The sequence below is a fragment of the Myxocyprinus asiaticus genome, chromosome 27, assembly GCF_019703515.2.
Source record: "Myxocyprinus asiaticus isolate MX2 ecotype Aquarium Trade chromosome 27, UBuf_Myxa_2, whole genome shotgun sequence".
Taxonomy (NCBI): domain Eukaryota; kingdom Metazoa; phylum Chordata; class Actinopteri; order Cypriniformes; family Catostomidae; genus Myxocyprinus; species Myxocyprinus asiaticus.
In genome coordinates, this window is record NC_059370.1 from 7,018,701 (window position 1) to 7,037,593 (window position 18,893).

The following is an 18,893-nucleotide window of genomic DNA, read 5'->3' on the forward strand; positions in this document are numbered from 1 at the left end:
CGTCTTCCTTGGGCAGAGGCCCCTATGTTTGTAGAAACTCCTCCCTCCTCGGGTAGGACCTACCATGGGACTTCTCCACATAACATACTTCCGACAAGACTCGGTAAGACCATGTGATGTATTTCCACTCAAAATACCCCCACTTCCTCTGGGTGGGGTGTGATCTCCACGGTGTCTTCCCCTTGGAGTGACCCCCCCCCCCCCCCCGGTAGACATTTATGGTCCCCAGTCGGTTAACAAATTCCACTCTTTTTGGGGAGAAAAAAAGAGGCCACGGCTGGGCTATTTTTTGGGCAGTCGACTTGTTCCCAAAGGACCGTTCAATGCTCATAAGAGCATTGGCGGAGGTTACGTGACGGCCTGGTGTGCTGGCTATGAGGCACACAGCGGTCTGGCTGTCTCACACTGCCAGTCCATGTAACACAGTTCAGCTAGTTGTGGTGTTTTGTATAAAGACCCCTAGTGTCACTACATCAACACAACGTCGTGTGAGTGACAGATAGGGAACATCCTGGTTACTTTCGTAAACGCCGTTCCCTGATGGAGGGAACGAGACATTGTGTCCCTCTTGCCACAACGCTGGACTACCCGCTGAAATGGCCGGGACCTTGTCTTGGCTCCTCAGCACAAAACCTGAATGAGTGGTTGCATACCGGCTCCTTTTATACCCATATGTCTGGGGGAGTGGCATGCAAATTCCACTCGCCAATTCCCATTGGCCTTTTTTCAAAAAGCAGAGGTGTTTGGGGCTCCCAAGAGTGACCCTTAGTGTCACTACATCGACACAATATCTCGTTCGGAACGGAGGTTACGAAAGTAACCAGGATGTTTTCCTTGTTAGACCTTATTCAGCTGTCAATTCATAAGATTAATATTTTAAATGCTGTTAAGGCGTTTATATAAATGAATTGGCATAACTGTTCCATTATTTTCTTTCAGTGTTTTTCATACATTTTAGGGAATATAGAATCTAAATAGAAATAGAAAGGTACAGTGATATAAATACACTTGGAATAATGTACATAAAGGAAAAACGGGTATAGAAAATATGATGCATAACATTAAAAATATTATAAAAGATGACACAGGCTGACAGCCTTTTCTTTACTTAATTATTGCATATTTGTATTGAATTCAGGGTTTCTTGTGCGAGGGGAGAAAAAGAGCACCATTTCGGGAATACTTCATGTGTTTTATATTATCCTTGCAAGAAAAATAGCAGTGTGGTTCGGCAATTCGTTGTCTATATTTGTAGTAAAATATTGCTTTTTATGCGATATTTCATTACAAGACAATTCAAATGAATTGCCGAACGTCACTGCTATATTTATTGCAAGGATAATATGATAGTAACATATACAGTACATATTAAATCATGTACATTAAGACAAAACACCAGGTATATTATATAATATGACATATCAGCACATTACATACATATTCTAAAAAAGATAGAATGTGTTTACATCATCTATATTATTTGTTTACTGCATATTAACATTGAATTCAGTGTTTTTGTGTGTGAGATGCGTAAAAGAGCACATGAATACACTTGTCTTTGTTTATGAACATTTATAATGCATGCACATATAGTATAAGTAGAATTATAAAATCAGACCTTGTATATGTTTACTTTTTTCAGGCATACATCCAATGTTTACTATTTGATAAGCATCACCAATGCGCTGGACTGTGCAGCTGCAGTGACTCTAGAAAAAAAACTAAAAACTCTTACATCATTGGTCATTAAGTTTTCATTGCAGTCCGGAGAAAAGAAAAATCGGTCCGCTCTCCATAAAAAATAAAAAAAAAACCTTTGGATTGTTGCCGGATGATTTGTCTGATACGGTGTGAACAGCGCCATAGGAATGCATTGTACCTATACTAAAAGCTTGTTCAGAACAAACGGGGAAAAAAATGGGCTTGGTGTGAATAGGCCTTAAAACTTGTTCACATGCCAAAGTGAAGCTAATTTGTGAGTTAATCTTTTGTTTGTGTCAGTTCTTGGGTCTGAAAGGCTCATTAGTGAATTGTTTGGAATCAAAATAATTTGTTAAACACCAGTTGTGAAGGTCATGGAAACTCACTGGTCAAAAAGTGTGGGAGCTCTGGATAGACAGACTGAATGTTTGTGTCTCTTAGGGTTCGCTCAGCTGCTCCTGGAGCCCGTGGTTCTCCCTCTCGCTCAGCGGGGCCCTCGCGGCCCCAGAACTCTTGGCGTTGGGTTGGAGGAAGTGGGAGGCAGCACACACTGCTCATGGAGATACAACTGACCAAGGTGAAGTGTGTGTGTGTGTGTGTGTGATAGTCCATACTGTTTAAGAGATTTAAGCTATGCAAGCTCGATTACATGTGCCGTTGTGTTCCGAAATATGTTGAACGCAACTGCTAATGCTTCATTGCAAGGGTTTGACTGCTAGATTTTAATCACTTGCATTGTAACTGTTTCTTCAGGTCAGTTTCCAGCATGAGACATACCCAGTGGTGGCGCCCCCTACTGTGCCGGGGCAGGATGCAGAGGGGATGGGGCTTGGGGAGCAGCCTATTTCCCGTCAGGTGTTTATCGTTCAGGAGCTGGAGGTGCGAGATCGACTGGCCTCCTCTCAAATCAATAAGTTCCTATATCTGTACACCAGCGAGAGCATGCCACGCAGAGCCCACTCCAACATGGTGAGTTATTGAGAGCAGGAGTCAACAGTTTGGTCGTGATTATGGTGGTATTGCTGACCGTTCTCTTTAACTGTAACTCTGTTTCTGTTTGTGTTCACATCCGTCCTGCTCGCTGCTGTAGCTGACCATAAAAGCTCTACAGGTGATGCCTGAATCAGGTCTGGGCGGACCAGAGTGCTGTCTGAGAGTCAGTCTCTTACCACTGCGACTCAATATAGACCAGGTACATGTTATACACTATTTATACAACAGTCCTCGAACCTGATTGGATGAGCAACATTCAAAGAGTGCTGATATACAGTCCAACAGCACTGGGATGCTTCACTATTTGCGTCTCTCCTCTTGTTTGTGTTTGTGGATTTCCAAATAGTGGTGGGGAGTTAGATTCTATGTTCATTTGAATTTAGTTCACTGATATGTTCAGTACCCATTTCAATAGTTTGCATCTTTACTCCACCAGGTGGCGGCAAAATATGAGCAATATGATATTTTGCATTGCAATAATGAGTGACATTGCATTACAGAAATTAGATTTTTTTTTTTGCAATGCAGTAATAAGAATTTTTTTTTGCCATTACATCAATGAGAATTTTTCATATATTCTGTGAAAGAATTTTCTAAGAATGTATCAGTATATATACACCGATCAGCCACAACATTAAAACCACCTGCCTAATATTGTGTAGGTCCCCCTCGTGCCGCCAAAACAGCGCCAACCCACATCTCAGAATAGCATTCAGACATGATATTCTTCTTACCACAATTGTACAGAGCAGTTATCTGAGTTACCGTAGACTTTGTCAGATTGAACCAGTCTGACCATTCTCTGTTGACCTCTTTCATCAACAAGGCATTTCCATCCACAGAACTGCCACTCACTGGATGATTTTTGTTTTTGGCACCATTCAGAGTAAATTCTAGAGACTGTTGTGTGTGAAAATCCCAGGAGATCAGCAGTTACAGAAATACTCAAACCAGCCCATCTGGCACCAACAATCATGCCATGCTCCAAATCACTGAGATCACATTTTTTCCCCATTCTGATGGTTGATGTGAACATTAACTGAAGCTCCTGACCCGTATCTGCTGATTTTATGCACTGCACTGCTGCCATATGATTAGCTGATTAGATAATCACCTGGATGATTGTTGGTGCCAGATGGGCTGGTTTGAGTATTTCTGTAACTGCTGATCTCCTAAGATGCGGGTTGGTGCTGTTTTGGTGGCACGAGGGGGACCTACACAATATTAGGCAGGTGGTTTTAATGTTGTGGCTGATCGGTGTGTGTGTGTGTGTGTGTGTGTGTGTGTGTGTGTGTGTGTGTATTTTTTGCATTACAGTAATAAGAATTAGGGGTCAAAATGTGCATAGTTGTGAACAATGTCACAAAACAAAAAATCTTAGTATGAAAAATCTGCTGCTTTTTATTTATGCAAAAAATAAAATGTATTAATTTTTTTATGTGAAATATTACATGATTGACATCATGATTTGCTCAGCAAATAATATTAGAATTAGTACTGTATGAAATGTTGTTCAAAACCCATTTTACTTCCAAGTGAAACAGGATATTCAAGGAGGAAATGCCTGGGCTTGAGTTTATTTAGTGGAAATGGATTGGATAGTAAAAAGTGGGTTCAAAATTTTTCAGGCCAATTTCATGAAAGTTGTTTTAGAAACAGAGCAAGTTATTACATTCTGATGAAAGAATACAAAGACAAACTTTTTTTTTTTTTTGTAGAATTACATGTACTCATGAGCCATTTACAATAATATCAGGAAAGGGTATTCAGAAAGTTAATGAGGTTCGTTTTGATTTCATGTTGACTTCAATAACTTATTTGTTGTAATTTCCCAGGATGCACTTTTCTTCTTGAAGGACTTCTTCAGTAACATGGCTGCAGAAGTAAATCCTTTCCTGCCCGCTGACCCTACAGCTGAAGGTAAGTCTAGACTCTGAAACAGTTCTTTTCTTTCCTTCTTTCTTATATCATTGACATCTGTCACTCCCTTGATCTCTTCCCAGTGAGAACTGACCCTCCTCAAAAGCATTTAGATGAGTCTGATCCCACCTCTGGATTGGGCCATGATCTTGCTGCCTCTGTAGAAACAACCTATAGTGAGCAGAGTTCCTCCTCCGCTGGCTCCTCCTCCACCTCCGACCAACCAATCTACTTCAGGTAAAAGATCTGACATCAAACTGCCACTCAGTGTCCAATGAAACAAACGTTGAAATCGTAATTAATGTTCACTCAAACTTTTTCTCTTTTAGAGAGTTCCGCTTTACCTCTGAAGTTCCCATCTGGCTGGACTATCAGGGAAAGCATGTGGTTATTGAGCAGGTTTGAGATCACCTAAAATTACGGATGCTTTGTCTTCATGAAAGTCATTTTATCTATGTCAGGTTTCCCCATGGACAACCTGGAAAATATCAGGGAATTTTAAAACATGGAACATGGAAGTTAATAAATTAATAAATCATGGAAATGAATGAAACCTTAAAAGTCATGGAATGGGCATTTTTATAATTATTTTTATAATTTATTTTTAAGATATTGTTCTAGTTTTTCAATACTGTAAAATATTTAATGATCTAGATATTGCTCTTGTGCAGAGTAAAACTTGCTTGCAAGCCGTGTACGATTGGTCCATTAATGTCAGCTCTTTTTAATGAATTAATCGAAATGGTTCACATACTAGTCATTTGCAGATCAGTCTGAATCTAAATTATATAAAAAAAAATAAAAAATCTGTGTCCAGTTATCACAAATGCCTGAAAAGGCTCTGGAAATTCATTGGTCAAAAAGGATTGGGACCCTGTTGTGAAGATTTAGTGCCGAAATTCTTGTATATAAGAACTTAAAAACAGGAAAGTCTTTAAATAAGATATCCCACAACTAAAGCTGGGCTATTTTTTTTTTTTTTTTTTTTATCTGAATAACTGAAATGTTATTTGTTTGAGTTCCAGCTGCTGTTCTAATAATGAATATAATCTCTGGTTTCCTAGGGTACGTTTGCTGGAATTTTGATTGGTCTGGCCCAGCTGAACTGCTCTGAACTGAAGCTGAAGAGGTTGTGCTGTAGACATGGGTAATCATTCTTATTCAGAAGCACCTCTTTATCCTCATCTGTGCTCAAAATCAGGTCATTTACATGCAGAAATCATAAAAATACAATAACAAATCAGCCTTTTTAATTCTAACGCTCAGAGAGAGGATGGAAAATGGTCAAGATAAGCTAACTAGGGGGCCAAGCATTGAAGGTATATTATTGTTGTTCTTATTATTATTCTTTTTCTGCCCTAAAAGTGAGTGGGCAGCCAAAACTGTAAGTGCTTGAGAAATCAAATTTGGCAGGATGGTCCCAAATCCCCTCTCCCCCCACTACTCAGGCACATACGCACACCCCCATCTGATATATTATTGGTCGATAAAAGAGAAAATCGAAATATTATCGTGCTAATAATGGAATTACCGCCAATATTTTTTCCGATAATTTGTTACGGTCTATTTGCTTGCGGCTGACAATCTCATAGCTCATGTCGCTCTGTGAGGTTTATAGTAAAATCTCTGCACCTTGTTATGTTGTTTTCATTCATTTCTGATTCTAGGTGGCGCTATAACTTAAAAATCCTATTTGTGCAACTGTTATCAAAGCAGTTGAAATTTGACACCAAAACAAATGTGTCCACGGCATCCACAGGATCTATTCTATCAAATTTGGTTATTTTGGTCATGCACACCAGCACAGTCTGATGATACGTGCAGATTTCATGAAGCCACATAAAGGTCTTAGATCACATGTTCAATGTAAAGATGATTTTTCTTTTTTATGTTCACCTCAAGGATTGACTTGTGCATTCTGAGATGCTATTCTGCTCACTACAATTGTACAGAGCAGTTATCTGAGTTACCATAGCCTTTCTTTCAGCTCATACCAGTCTGGCCATTCTCTGTAGACCTCTCTGATCAACAAGGCATTTCTGTCCGCAGAACTGCCGCTCACTGGATGTGTTTTGTTTTTGGCATGATTCTGAGTAAACTCCAGAGACTGTTGTGCGTGAAAATCCCAGGAGATCAGCAGTTACAGAAATACTCAAACCAGCCCGTCTGACACCATAAATCATGCCACGGTTGAAATCAATTAGATCACATTTTTCCCCATTCTGATGTTTGATGTGAACATTAGCTGAAGCTCCTGACCCATATCTGCATGATTTTATGATTTGCACTGCTGCCACATGATGGCTGATTAGATAATCGCATAAATAAGTAGGTGTACAGGTGTTCCTAATAAAGTGCTCAGTGAGTGTATACAGTGCTGTGAAAAATTATTTGCCCCCTTCCTGATTTCTTCTATTTTTGTGTATTTTTCATACTAAATAGTTTTAGATCTTCAAATGAGATATAACATAAAACAAAGGCAACCCGAGTAAACACAAAATACAGTTTTCAACTATATATTTTTTTATTGAGGAGAAAAAGTTATCCAACACCTGTATCACCCATGTGAAAAACTAACTGCCCCCTTAAACTTATGGGGCTTTTCCATTGCACGGTACGGCTCGACTTGACTCGACTCTGCTCCCTTTTGGGGGGTTTTCCACTGTGGATAGTACCTGGTACCTGGTCATTTTTTTTAGTACCACCTCGGTCGAGGTTCCAAGCGAGCCGAGCCTATACTAAATGTGATGTCAAAACCCAGAGAGATTCGTAACTACCAGTGTCACTGGATTTGCGACACGGGACATCAACCCGCTAGTTTTAAAGTTAGCAACAGCGATAGCAGTATCATTTGTTCACGCAACTTTCAAATTGTAAAAAGAAATTACTGTGCGCAAAACCACGCCTTGGTCAATAAACAAGGTGCAGATGTTCCTCTCGTTAGTAGCCGAGGAGAGGATCCAACGAGAGCTGGATGGGGCGACACAACTATGGCGATCAGCCTATAATCCCACCCACGTTGAGGCTGCACTAAACTGCAGTGGAAAAGCAAACTCAGAAAAGAAATGTGAGCAGAGTTGAGTCGAACCCTAACGTGCAGTGGAAAAGTGCCATTAATAGCTGGTTGTGCTACCTTTAGCTGCAACAACTGCAACCAAATGCTTACGATAACTGGAGATCAGACTTTCACAACTGTGATGGAATTTTGGCCCACTCTTCTTTGCAGAACTGCTTTAGTTCAGCCACATTGGAGGGTTTTCGAGCATGAACTGCCTGTTTAAGGTCCTGCCACAGCATCTCAATCAGATTCAAGTCAGGACTTGTGTGACTAGGCCACTCCAGAACTTTAATTTAGCTTCTTTTGAGCCATTCAGAAGTGGACTTACTCCTGTGCTTTGGATCATTGTTTTGCTGCATAATCCAGTTGCGCTTGAGCTTCAACTCACGGACTGATGACCGGACGTTTTCCTTTAGGATTTTCTGGTAGAGAGTAGAATTCATGTTTCCCTCAACTATTGCAAGTCATTCTGGCTCTGAAGCAGCAAAGCATCCCCACACCATCACACTACCACCACCATGCTTGACCGTAGTTATGTTCTTGTTGTGGAATTCTGTGTTTGATTTATGCCAGATGTAACAGGACCACTGTCTTCCAAACAGTTCCACTTTCAACTCAACAGTCCACAGAACATTCTCCCAAAAGGTTTGAGGATCATCAAGGTGTGTTTTGGAAAAATTCTGATGAGACTTAAATGTTCTTCTGGGTTAGCGTGGTTTTCGCCTTACCACTCTTCCATGGATGCCACTTTCTGATAGTGGAGTCATGAACAGTGAACTTTGATGTGAGAGAGGCCTGCAGTTCCTTGGATGTTGTCCTTGGCTTTTTTGTGACTTCCTGAATGAGTCGTCACTGTGTTCTTGGAGGAATTTTGGAAGGTCGGCCACTTCTGGGAAGGTTCACTACTGTGCCAAGTTTTCTGCATTTGGAGATAATGGCTCTCACTGTGGTTCTTTGGAGTCCCAGAGCCTTTGAAATAGCTTTGTAACCCTTCCCAGACTGATGTATTTCAATCACCTTTTTCCTCCTCATTTCTGGAATTTCTTTCGACCTTAGCATAGTGTGCTACTGGGTGAGACTTTTTTGCCAAATTCATGCTGCTGAAAAAAGTTATATGTAGGTGTTGATTTGATTGAATAGGGCTGGCAATAATCAGTAACTAAGGGTGCAAATACTTTTTCACACAGGCTCAGTTGGTATTGGATTTTGCTTCAGTAAATAACATTATCATTTAAGAACTGTATTCTGTGTTTACTCAGATTGCCTTTGTTTTATGTTAGATTTTGTTTGAATATTTGAAACAATTTAGTATGAGATATACACAAAAACAGAAAAATCAGGATGGGGGAGAATACTTTTTCACAGCACTGTATATAATGCTACAGAATTGTAAAATATGGCCTTTTAAAAACAATTCTCCTTGCCTTGTTTTACATAATACTCAAGCACATCTTTAAATCCAATATCCAGCCCTAAAAAAATTAAATAAATAAAAATTAAAACTTCTTGTTCTCTGTCTTCTCAGGCTGCTGGGAGTTGATAAGGTTATTCAGTACGCTGTGAATGAGTGGCTTACGGACATTAGGAAGAACCAGCTGCCAGGGATTCTGGGAGGTGTAGGCCCAATGCATTCTGTCGTACAGCTCTGTGAGTACAAGAAATCATTTTACAGCACAGTGTCTCTCTCAACTGGCTCTCTCTCAAATGTAATAACTATGAGATGCATTTGGATATTCCAATTGCAACAGGATAACAGATAAAGAGGCTTTCTTAATCTGTGCTGTTTACTCTGTAGTCCACGGTGTGCGCGATCTGTTCTGGATGCCCATTGAACAGTACCGGAAGGACGGGCGCATTATCCGAGGGCTCCAGAGGGGGGCGGCATCGTTCGGCACCTCTACAGCCTCTGCTGCCCTCGAGCTCAGCAACAGACTGGTGCAGGCCATTCAGGTATACACACAAAAACACACACTCACAAATATTACTGAGCAGTGATGTAGAAGACCTGAAATTACACTCCAAACTGCCGGATCCAATGTTTCTTGACAATGCCTTTCTGTTTTGTGAATGTCACTAGATACTTGTGGTTATGCTTTTTAACCAAATTGACACAATTTTTAACATGCCCGTGTACACAAATTGAGCACACTTTTCTGGGCAGGCGTGAGGTTAGATGTCTTGGATATATGAAGTCATATTTTGACTGTGTATTTCCAGGCTACTGCTGAGACTGTGTATGACATCTTATCTCCGACTCCTCCTTTGACACGTTACATCACTGAGGGACGCCCTACTTGCCGTCCCAGGCGCACCCCTCAACCAGCTGACCTCAGAGAGGGCGTAGCCAAAGCCTATGACACCGTCAGAGAAGTATGTCTCTATACTATTGCAAACATGTCAAACATGTTGCGAGATGTTGTGTTGTCGTGTGAGTTATCGTGTTGTGGGTTTGTATGAACCTTGTATAAGTTACCAATTTAAAAAAATGTCCAACTCTAGGTAGGGCTTGGTATCGATAAAAATTTTCGATTCTGATGCACAAGCTCTTGATTCGATTCTGATTAATGTGTATATTTCAGTTATAATGTCAATTTGATGATTCTTAATACTAATTTCAACACCTTAAAGGGATAGTTCACCCAAAAATCTAAATTCTCTTATCATTTACTCACCCTCATGCCATCCCAGATGTGTATGACTTTCTTTCATCTGCAGATCACAAATGAAGATTTTTAAAAGAATATTTCAGCTCTTTAGGTTCGCACAATACAAGTGATTGGATGCCAAAATTTAACGCACCAAAAAGCACATGAAAGGAATCATAAAAGTAATCCATATGACTCCAGTGTTTTAATCCATATTTTCAGAAGTGATATGATAGGTGTGGGTGAGAAACAGATCAATATTTAATTCCTTTTTTCTTCAAATTCCTCTCCCTGCCCAGTAGTTTCTCACCCACACCTATCATATCACTTCTGAATATATTGATTAAACAACTGGAGTCTCATGGATTATTTGTATGCAGATTTTTGGAGCTTCAAAATTTTGGCACCCATTCACTTGTATTGTATGGACCTACAGAGCTGAGATATTCTTCTCAAAATCTTCATTTGTGATCTGCAGAAGAAAGAAAGTCATACACATCTGGGATGGCATGAGGGTGAGAAAATGAGAGAATTTTCATTTTTGGGTGAACAATCCCTTAAATTTCAATACCTACAAAGAGCAGTGAATGGTTCTCTCGTTATTGTTGTTGATTGATATTACAACATACTAGACAGCAGCAGATCTATTAGGCTGCATTTACATCTCAAGTCCTACATTTTAAAACAAATCCACCTGCTGTCCCGCTGTTTACATGCACTTTAAGCATAAACGACAGTGTTTACATTAATATCTCTCAAAGACTGTTATTTTCACCGAATTTTACGTGTATTTTACCATTTAGGCACTCTTCATCTGTTACTCATTACTGCAACACCGTGAGCATTGTCAGAGCATGCACAAACAGCACACATACATAAGTCGCCTGTCGGTCAGTCAAACAGCTTGTGGGTGCCGAAATGAGGAAATTGATAAAAACATAATTCGTGCTATTTGTGTTGTTTCTCTCTTTAGTCTCTTTTCCTTTTGGCCTGTTAACACAAGACATCCAGTGGTTTATCGCAATCGACATAAGGAATATGTCAGACATAGAGTACAAGACTGACCTTGGGATTTTAAGAATAAATATCGGGATCTTTAAATGACCGCAATTAATCAGAAAATCTTTTTATTTATTTTTTTAAAGCTTTACATTGGCTCTCTGCCAATGATGCGAGTTTGGGGTGGGAGTTTGAGAACTGTTTGGGAAACTTGTTTGAAAGGTTTTTTTTTTGTCATTCTATTTGGTGCCGCTAGTGGTGCAGAAATTGATAACTGCAGCTTTAGCATATGCTATAATTGCCTTCTCATATACACTCATGGCAACTTGTTTTTCACAGGGAGTGATTGACACAGCTCAGACCCTGTGTGATGTGGCATCTCGTGGGCACGAGCAGAAAGGTCTTCCTGGGGCAGTAGGTGGGGTTTTGCGCCAGATCCCGCCCACCGTTGTCCGCCCCCTAATAGTTGCCTCAGAGGCCACCTCCAACCTGCTGGGAGGCATGCGGAACCAAATTAAACCAGATGCGCGGAAAGAGGACTTCTTAAAATGGCGCACTGATGATGGCCAAGAATGAGATTGACGAGTTTTTTGTTAGTGTGAATGTACAAATGAAGTATGAACGAATGACATGTCATAGTATGCGAGTTAATCTTTAAGTATCAATGCAAAAACAGAGGACAAAAAAAATAAATAATTAAAAAAAAACACGGAAAAGGCTAAATGGACATTTTTTTAAGTGGCTTCCACGTAGTTGCACACTTTGTTTCATGCAATGCAAATGTTCTCACTTTGCACATTGCTAGAAGCGGAGCTCTCTAGACAGCCAAGTGCAACCCACGTTTCTCTCGTCCTACTGAAACATATGCAATCATATCAATCTGGAACACTGTTTACCTGTGAGCTCGAGACCAGGTGTTTTCTCGTTTCTAAATGCTCATTTAAAGTTTGATTGAATCGATATTCTCCCTCTGACATATTACAAACACAATGTTGTTTGTAATCTCTAATTTAGGTCAGATGGCCTTACCATACAGTTTTTGTGGATGTCTTTGTAATGCTAGGAAAGTGATTCATCTTTGTCCTCTTTGACTTGTGTTTTAAGCACAGTCATTTTTCCTGATGTTTTCGTGCCATAATTGATTCTTTGACATTATAAAGATCTTGTTTTAAAGTTTCAACCTGTTTAACTCTCAAAAGCCTAAACTAACACCATCATTTTTGTTTTCTTTCAGAATGTGATGGAAAGTTGAAACATGTCCAGGTGATATTTCACCTCAAAATTATTGTAATTTTTTGGCATTGTTAAAAGTATTTACCTGACAATAAAGCAAATTTTTTACCCATATTCTCATTTCCGTAATGCATCCGTATGCATTTTTTATGCTTTTAGGTTTATTGTAATTCCCATTATTATTTTGACAGCGATTCTCATAACAGTTATATAATACAATGATTGTTTTTATTTAAAATAGCATTAAGGTAGTACAAAAAATAACACCATAATATATAAAGATAAATATTTGCAATTTAAATGTATTCTTTTTGCATTACACTAATTCCAGTTGTGGGGGAAAGTGTGCTTAATTATCATGAAAATAATATCAGTGAAAAAAAATCTTATCGGTCCCAAAAAAAAAAAAAAAAAAATTGGCTTACATTTTTTAAAGCAAAATATAATTACTTATGATTCTTCTTTCTGATTTGGGGCTGAAATATGACCTGGACATGTTCTAGAGAAATTTTGTGAGATTCGCCCTTTTATCCGCCATTTACCCCAAAACCAAACATGCTTGCTTTTGTCTCATTCGCTGCCTTCCTACATGTTTTAAATATTTAATTTCACTTTGCAGTTATGACTAACGATATGTAAAAATGTATGATGTTGAGCAATTTATGTCCATGTGCAGAAAGAAGGGGTGGAGAGTCGGTCAATTGAGAAAGGGCTCTGTGGGTAATGTCACTTTTTTGTCAGTTGCATAAAGTGTAAGGGAAGTGAGTTGTTTTAGGCTTGTGTTTTAGTATGTGTACAGTGTGTTGTGTGAGTGAGTGTGTAAGGATATGCATGTTTGTGTCTGGCTGGCAATGTGACAGCTATCTGTGTGCGTTTATTTCTTCTGTAATTATAACTATGGTGTACGCTGTACGAATTACCTGTATAGTACCAAGACAATGTGTAAGCAAATTAATAAAAAAAAATGTAAAAATTAAATTTGAAGAATTTTGTAAATTCACGGTGTAAATATTGCACCCACAACTATGAGAAAATGAATTTTTCTACCAAACTATGGATTAGTGTGGCATGTTCAGTCATGATGTGCCAACACAAAAGGCTAATTCCTAATGGATGTATACAAGAACAAAATGTATTTAGGTTAACCTCCTGAGAACCCCGTGTGACTGCTGTGTGCATTTTCCATTTCCCTTTTTTATTTGTAACCAGTAGCACTTAATATACATGCAAAACAATTAATAAAAATTCTAGAGCAAATCGTTTTCCCTAAAAATGTATGTCCTCATATGTGGACAGCAGGACTAAGTTGTAAGTTTTTTAAGTTTAAGGTTTCCAAGCTATAGAAAGTCAGATTTTGTTTTTCATCAAATACTTTATGTACCCAGGAGTGTTGGTTATTCATGTTTTTGAGACATTACAGCTGATTTTCTATACAGCTGAATTAATCATTCTTATTCAAAGTAATGGCCAGCATCATCCAATCACTGCCAACCATGTTAAAATAAAATTATACATTATAAAATTCTGAATCTATATACTAATTATCATTGTCCCATGTCTGCCAAACATGTTGAGTGGTCCAAACATCATCTGCAGCCTGAAACTGAACTTTTGGTCAGATTTTAGGTGTATGCACTTAGCTGCATAGAAAGTTATAGGATGCACCCTTGCTCCCGATTTAGTGAATGACTTAACCTCCAGTGTGCTGTCTGTCTGCATTGGTCTCAGAACAGTTCAAATGCACCTTATTTTCATCCTAACTCCATATAAAGCCTCTGAAAGCAAAATGTTTCAGCTTTAGCATGAATACATTTATCCTCAATGTGAAAATGTATAGTAAATATATAAGAATACATTTATTAATGTTAATGAATAGAGCCGTATTATACAGTGATAACATAAAATATAACAAAATATATATTAAAGCAAAATGACCCACAAATGTTAAAGTTAAAATATTATTCAAAATAACTAACGTTTTTTCAACTTTTTAAGGAATAAGGTCCCATTTTCCACATATGTGGACTTCATCTTTATCAGCGAAAAATAAATTGATTTTTTTAAAGAGGCATATCAAACAAAACTAGAGATGCTACTCTTTATAACCAAACAGGTTTCAATCAAAAAATGTAAAGAGGTTTCTTACCAGAGGCGCTTCTCGGAAATCTATGTCATGCTGTTGTGTCACGTGGCGCGGTGCGCCAGAAGTTTAACCTTTAAATTATAGTGTAGTGTGGAGTCTTGTGAGAAGTATTCAGTCGGTTTTAATTCATTTAAATTATGCGTTGTGTATAGCAAAGCCAAAATACAACGTCCGCACGAGATTAAACACATTTTAAAGCTAATGAGGGTTTGATGGAAGAACCTTACATTTTGTATATTAACTAGGGCTATCAATTTAATGCTTTAAGTGCTATTATGTAAAAAATAACATAAAAAGTATGCAGTTAATCATGTCTCCTGTCCCGTACGTAAATTCCGTAATAAGTATTTTCCTACCACTGTAGCGATTCAAGCTTGAAGTACATGTAACTTCGTGGTTTTACGAGCTGCATCAGTAGGGGGCAGTCAGCACGCCTCAACAAACCTCACAAGCAGCACAGCTACAGAATGAGAGCCGCTCAAACAGGACGCATTATTGACAGTTGGACGAAACAGAACAGAATGCAGGGGTCTCGAGACAGTTATTTAAAATCCTTATAACTTCACAAAGCGCCCTAAAATTGTGCCTTTTATGATGCTGAAAACCAGCGAGATGCTCCAAAAGCAAAGTCTGACGCACATGTGCATAGACCAACAATTAAAAATAGCGCAGACAAAACGCAAGAACGCGTCCTGTGAGAAGAGGACACGTTGACAAACTCAACTGCAAAATGGATTGCCGACTCTAGACTTCATTAATGTGTTGTGTAATGTGGAGAAAATGCAATTACCCTGCCACCTTGTTTGATTATTTAATATATGTATTTTGATACACATATTTAGCCAATGTATTAAATACAATATTTTGTTTACAAGAGATACATGAAACTATCAATGAACTGCTGTTATCTGTAAAGTGTGTTACACATTTAAACAGTTAGTATTTGTATACTACTGTGTTTACCCATTAATGTTGCAATAAATAAGGTAAATATAATTTATTAAATACAGTTAAGACCAGAGTGAACATGTTATTGTAGATAGGGCATGTCTGAACATGTTATGCAGACAAAATGTCAGCCAAAGGAGATAAGAACAGAGAGAGTTGGAAAAGCTGGATTTATTACCCAGCTGCAAGAGCTGAAGTTGAATTAGAGGTCAAGAAGATAAAGACGAGACGGTTTTGTTGTGTAAGTATTTTATTTGACTTAGAATAGAGAGAAAAAAAATTAAGTTCAACCAACTTCATTTATATGTAATATTATATATACACTATATTGCCAAAAGTATTCGCTCATCTGCCTTTAGACGCATATGAATTTATGTGACATCCCATTCTTAATCCATAGGGTTTAATATGACGTCGGCCCACCCTTTGCAGCTATAACAGCTTCAACTCTTCTGGGAAGCCTTTCCACAAGGTTTAGGAGTGTGTTTATGGGAATGTTTGACCATTCTTCCAGAAGCGCATTTGTGAGGTCAGGCACTGATATTGGACGAGAAGGCCTGGCTCGCAGTCTTCGCTCTAATTCATCCCAAAGGTGCTCTATCGGGTTGAGGTCAGGACTCTGTGCAGGCCAGTCATGTTCTTCCACACCAAACTCGCTCATCCATGTCTTTATGGACCTTGTTTTGTGCACTGGTGCGCAGTCATGTTGGAACAGGAAGGGGCCATCCCCAAACTGTTCCCACAAAGTTGGGAGCATGGAATTGTCCAGAATCTCTTGGTATGCTGAAGCATTCAGAGTTCCTTTCACTGGAACTAAGGGGCCAAGCCCAGCTCCTGAAAAACAACCCCACACCATAATCCCCCCTCCACCAAACTTCACAGTTGGCACAATGCAGTCAGACAAGTACCGTTCTCCTGGCAACCGCCAAACCCAGACTCGTCCATCAGATTGCCAGATGGAGAAGAGTGATTCGTCACTCCAGAGAACACATCTCCACTGCTCTAGGGTCCAGTAGCGGCGTGCTTTACACCACTGCATCCGACGCTTTGCATTGCACTTGGTGATGTATGGCTTGGATGCAGCTGCTCGGCCATGGAAACCCATTCCATGAAGCTCTCTACGCACTGTTCTTGAGCTAATCTGAAGGCCACATGAACTTTGGAGGTCTGTAGCGACTGACTCTGCAGAAAGTTGGTGACCTCTGCGCACTATGTGCCTCAGCATCCGCTGACCCCGCTCTGTCATTTTACGTGGCCTACCACTTAAAATGCTGTCATTCCCAATCGCTTCCACTTTGTTATAATACCACTGACAGTTGACTGTGGAATATTTAGTAGCGAGGAAATTTCACGACTGGACTTGTTGCACAGGTGGCATCCTATCACAGTACCACGCTGGAATTCACTGAGCTCCTGAGAGCGGCCCATTCTTTCACAAATGTTTGTAGAAGCAGTCTGCATGCCTAGGTGCTTCATTTTATACACCTGTGGCCATGGAAGTGATTGGAACACCTGAATTCAATTATTTGGATGGGTGAGCGAATACTTTTGGCAATATAGTGTATATATAGAAGAAAAATAAATGTATATTACCATGGATAGAGAATAATGCTTTGCAGGCAAGGCATCGTGAACAACAGCGGAGAAAAACCTGACGTCGAAAAAGGAGGCAAAGCCAAGCCTATATAAAGAGACTTTTGGAGGCGGACTTGAAGTTACAACTGACGACACCAACTGGGCAGTTACTGATAGACAGGACATCTGTAAAAGACTGATGCAATGATAATTACATCAGATGCTGCTTCATTTCGAACAGTATCTCTGACGCTAGATGCCTTGCTGATATTGCCTTTGACAGAAAAACATTTTTGATCTTTGTACTTTATATTTACTTTGTATTTACCTAAAATTGTTTTGACTGTAACAAATAGATTTAATTTTATTGATTATAAGAAATTTGCCTACCGAGGCTTTGATTTTTGATGTTTTGAGATTGTGAGCAAGAACATATACCAAAAAGGAGTCTTCTGTCCAGGTTGTAAGTATTTTTAATAGTGCTTATAATTTAGGCCAGATTTGACTTACTTTACCTAACCTGAGAATAATAAAAATAAGGTGTTGTTATGCACTGCATAACAAATGATATGGGAATAAAAGAAATATACAGGTGCATCTCAATAAATTAGAATGTCTTGGAAAAGTTCATTTATTTCAGTAATTCAACTCAAATTGTGAAACTCGTGTATTAAATAAATTCAATGCACACAGACTGAAGTAGTTTAAGTCTTTGATTCTTTTAATTGTGATGATTTTGGCTCACATTTAACAAAAACCCACCAATTCACTATCTCAAAAAATTAGAATATGGTGACATGCCAATCAGCTAATCAACTCAAAACACCTGCAAAGGTTTCCTGAGCCTTCAAAATGGTCTCTCAGTTTGGTTCACTAGGCTACACAATCATGGGGAAGACTGCTGATCTGACAGTTGTCCAGAAGACAATCATTGACACCCTTCACAAGGAGGGTAAGCCACAAACATTCATTGCCAAAGAAGCTGGCTGTTCACAGAGTGCTGTATCCAAGCATGTTAACAGAAAGTTGAGTGGAAGGAAAAAGTGTGGAAGAAAAAGATGCACAACCAACCGAGAGAACCGCAGCCTTATGAGGATTGTCAAGCAAAATCGATTCAAGAATTTGGGTGAACTTCACAAGGAATGGACTGAGGCTGGGGTCAAGGCATCAAGAGCCACCACACACAGATGTGTCAAGGAATTTGGCAACAGTTGTCGTATTCCACTCCTGAACCACAGACAACATCAGAGGCGTCTTACCTGGGCTAAGGAGAAGAAGAACTGGACTGTTGCCCAGTGTTCCAAAGTCCTCTTTTCAGATGAGAGCAAGTTTTGTATTTCATTTGGAAACCAAGGTCCTAGAGTCTGGAGGAAGGGTGGAGAAGCTCATAGCCCAAGTTGCTTGAAGTCCAGTGTTAAGTTTCCACAGTCTGTGATGATTTGGGGTGCAATGTCATCTGCTGGTGTTGGTCCATTGTGTTTTTTGAAAAGCAAAGTCACTGCACCCGTTTACCAAGAAATTTTGGAGCACTTCATGCTTCCTTCTGCTGACCAGCTTTTTAAAGATGCTGATTTCATTTTCCAGCAGGATTTGGCACCTGCCCACACTGCCAAAAGCACCAAAAGTTGGTAAAATGACCATGGTGTTGGTGGGCTTGACTGGCCAGCAAACTCACCAG

General features: G+C 39.3%; 1 protein-coding gene across 1 annotated transcript in view; it reads left to right on the top strand.

Moving 5' to 3' along the window:
• The window catches only part of LOC127418337 (autophagy-related protein 2 homolog A-like), a 55,935-nt gene extending 42,878 nt beyond the window's left edge, over positions 1-13,057 (top strand). Inside the window, exons 32-42 of the mRNA XM_051658911.1 lie at positions 2,143-2,278; positions 2,455-2,670; positions 2,792-2,893; positions 4,530-4,614; positions 4,698-4,851; positions 4,944-5,013; positions 5,679-5,761; positions 9,198-9,319; positions 9,468-9,622; positions 9,890-10,042; positions 11,656-13,057. Coding sequence (XP_051514871.1) covers positions 2,143-2,278; positions 2,455-2,670; positions 2,792-2,893; positions 4,530-4,614; positions 4,698-4,851; positions 4,944-5,013; positions 5,679-5,761; positions 9,198-9,319; positions 9,468-9,622; positions 9,890-10,042; positions 11,656-11,892 — 1,513 coding nt within the window. The 3' untranslated portion in view covers positions 11,893-13,057. The remainder of the gene's footprint in view (positions 1-2,142; positions 2,279-2,454; positions 2,671-2,791; positions 2,894-4,529; positions 4,615-4,697; positions 4,852-4,943; positions 5,014-5,678; positions 5,762-9,197; positions 9,320-9,467; positions 9,623-9,889; positions 10,043-11,655) is intronic.
• Positions 13,058-18,893: the final 5,836 nt, after the last annotated feature.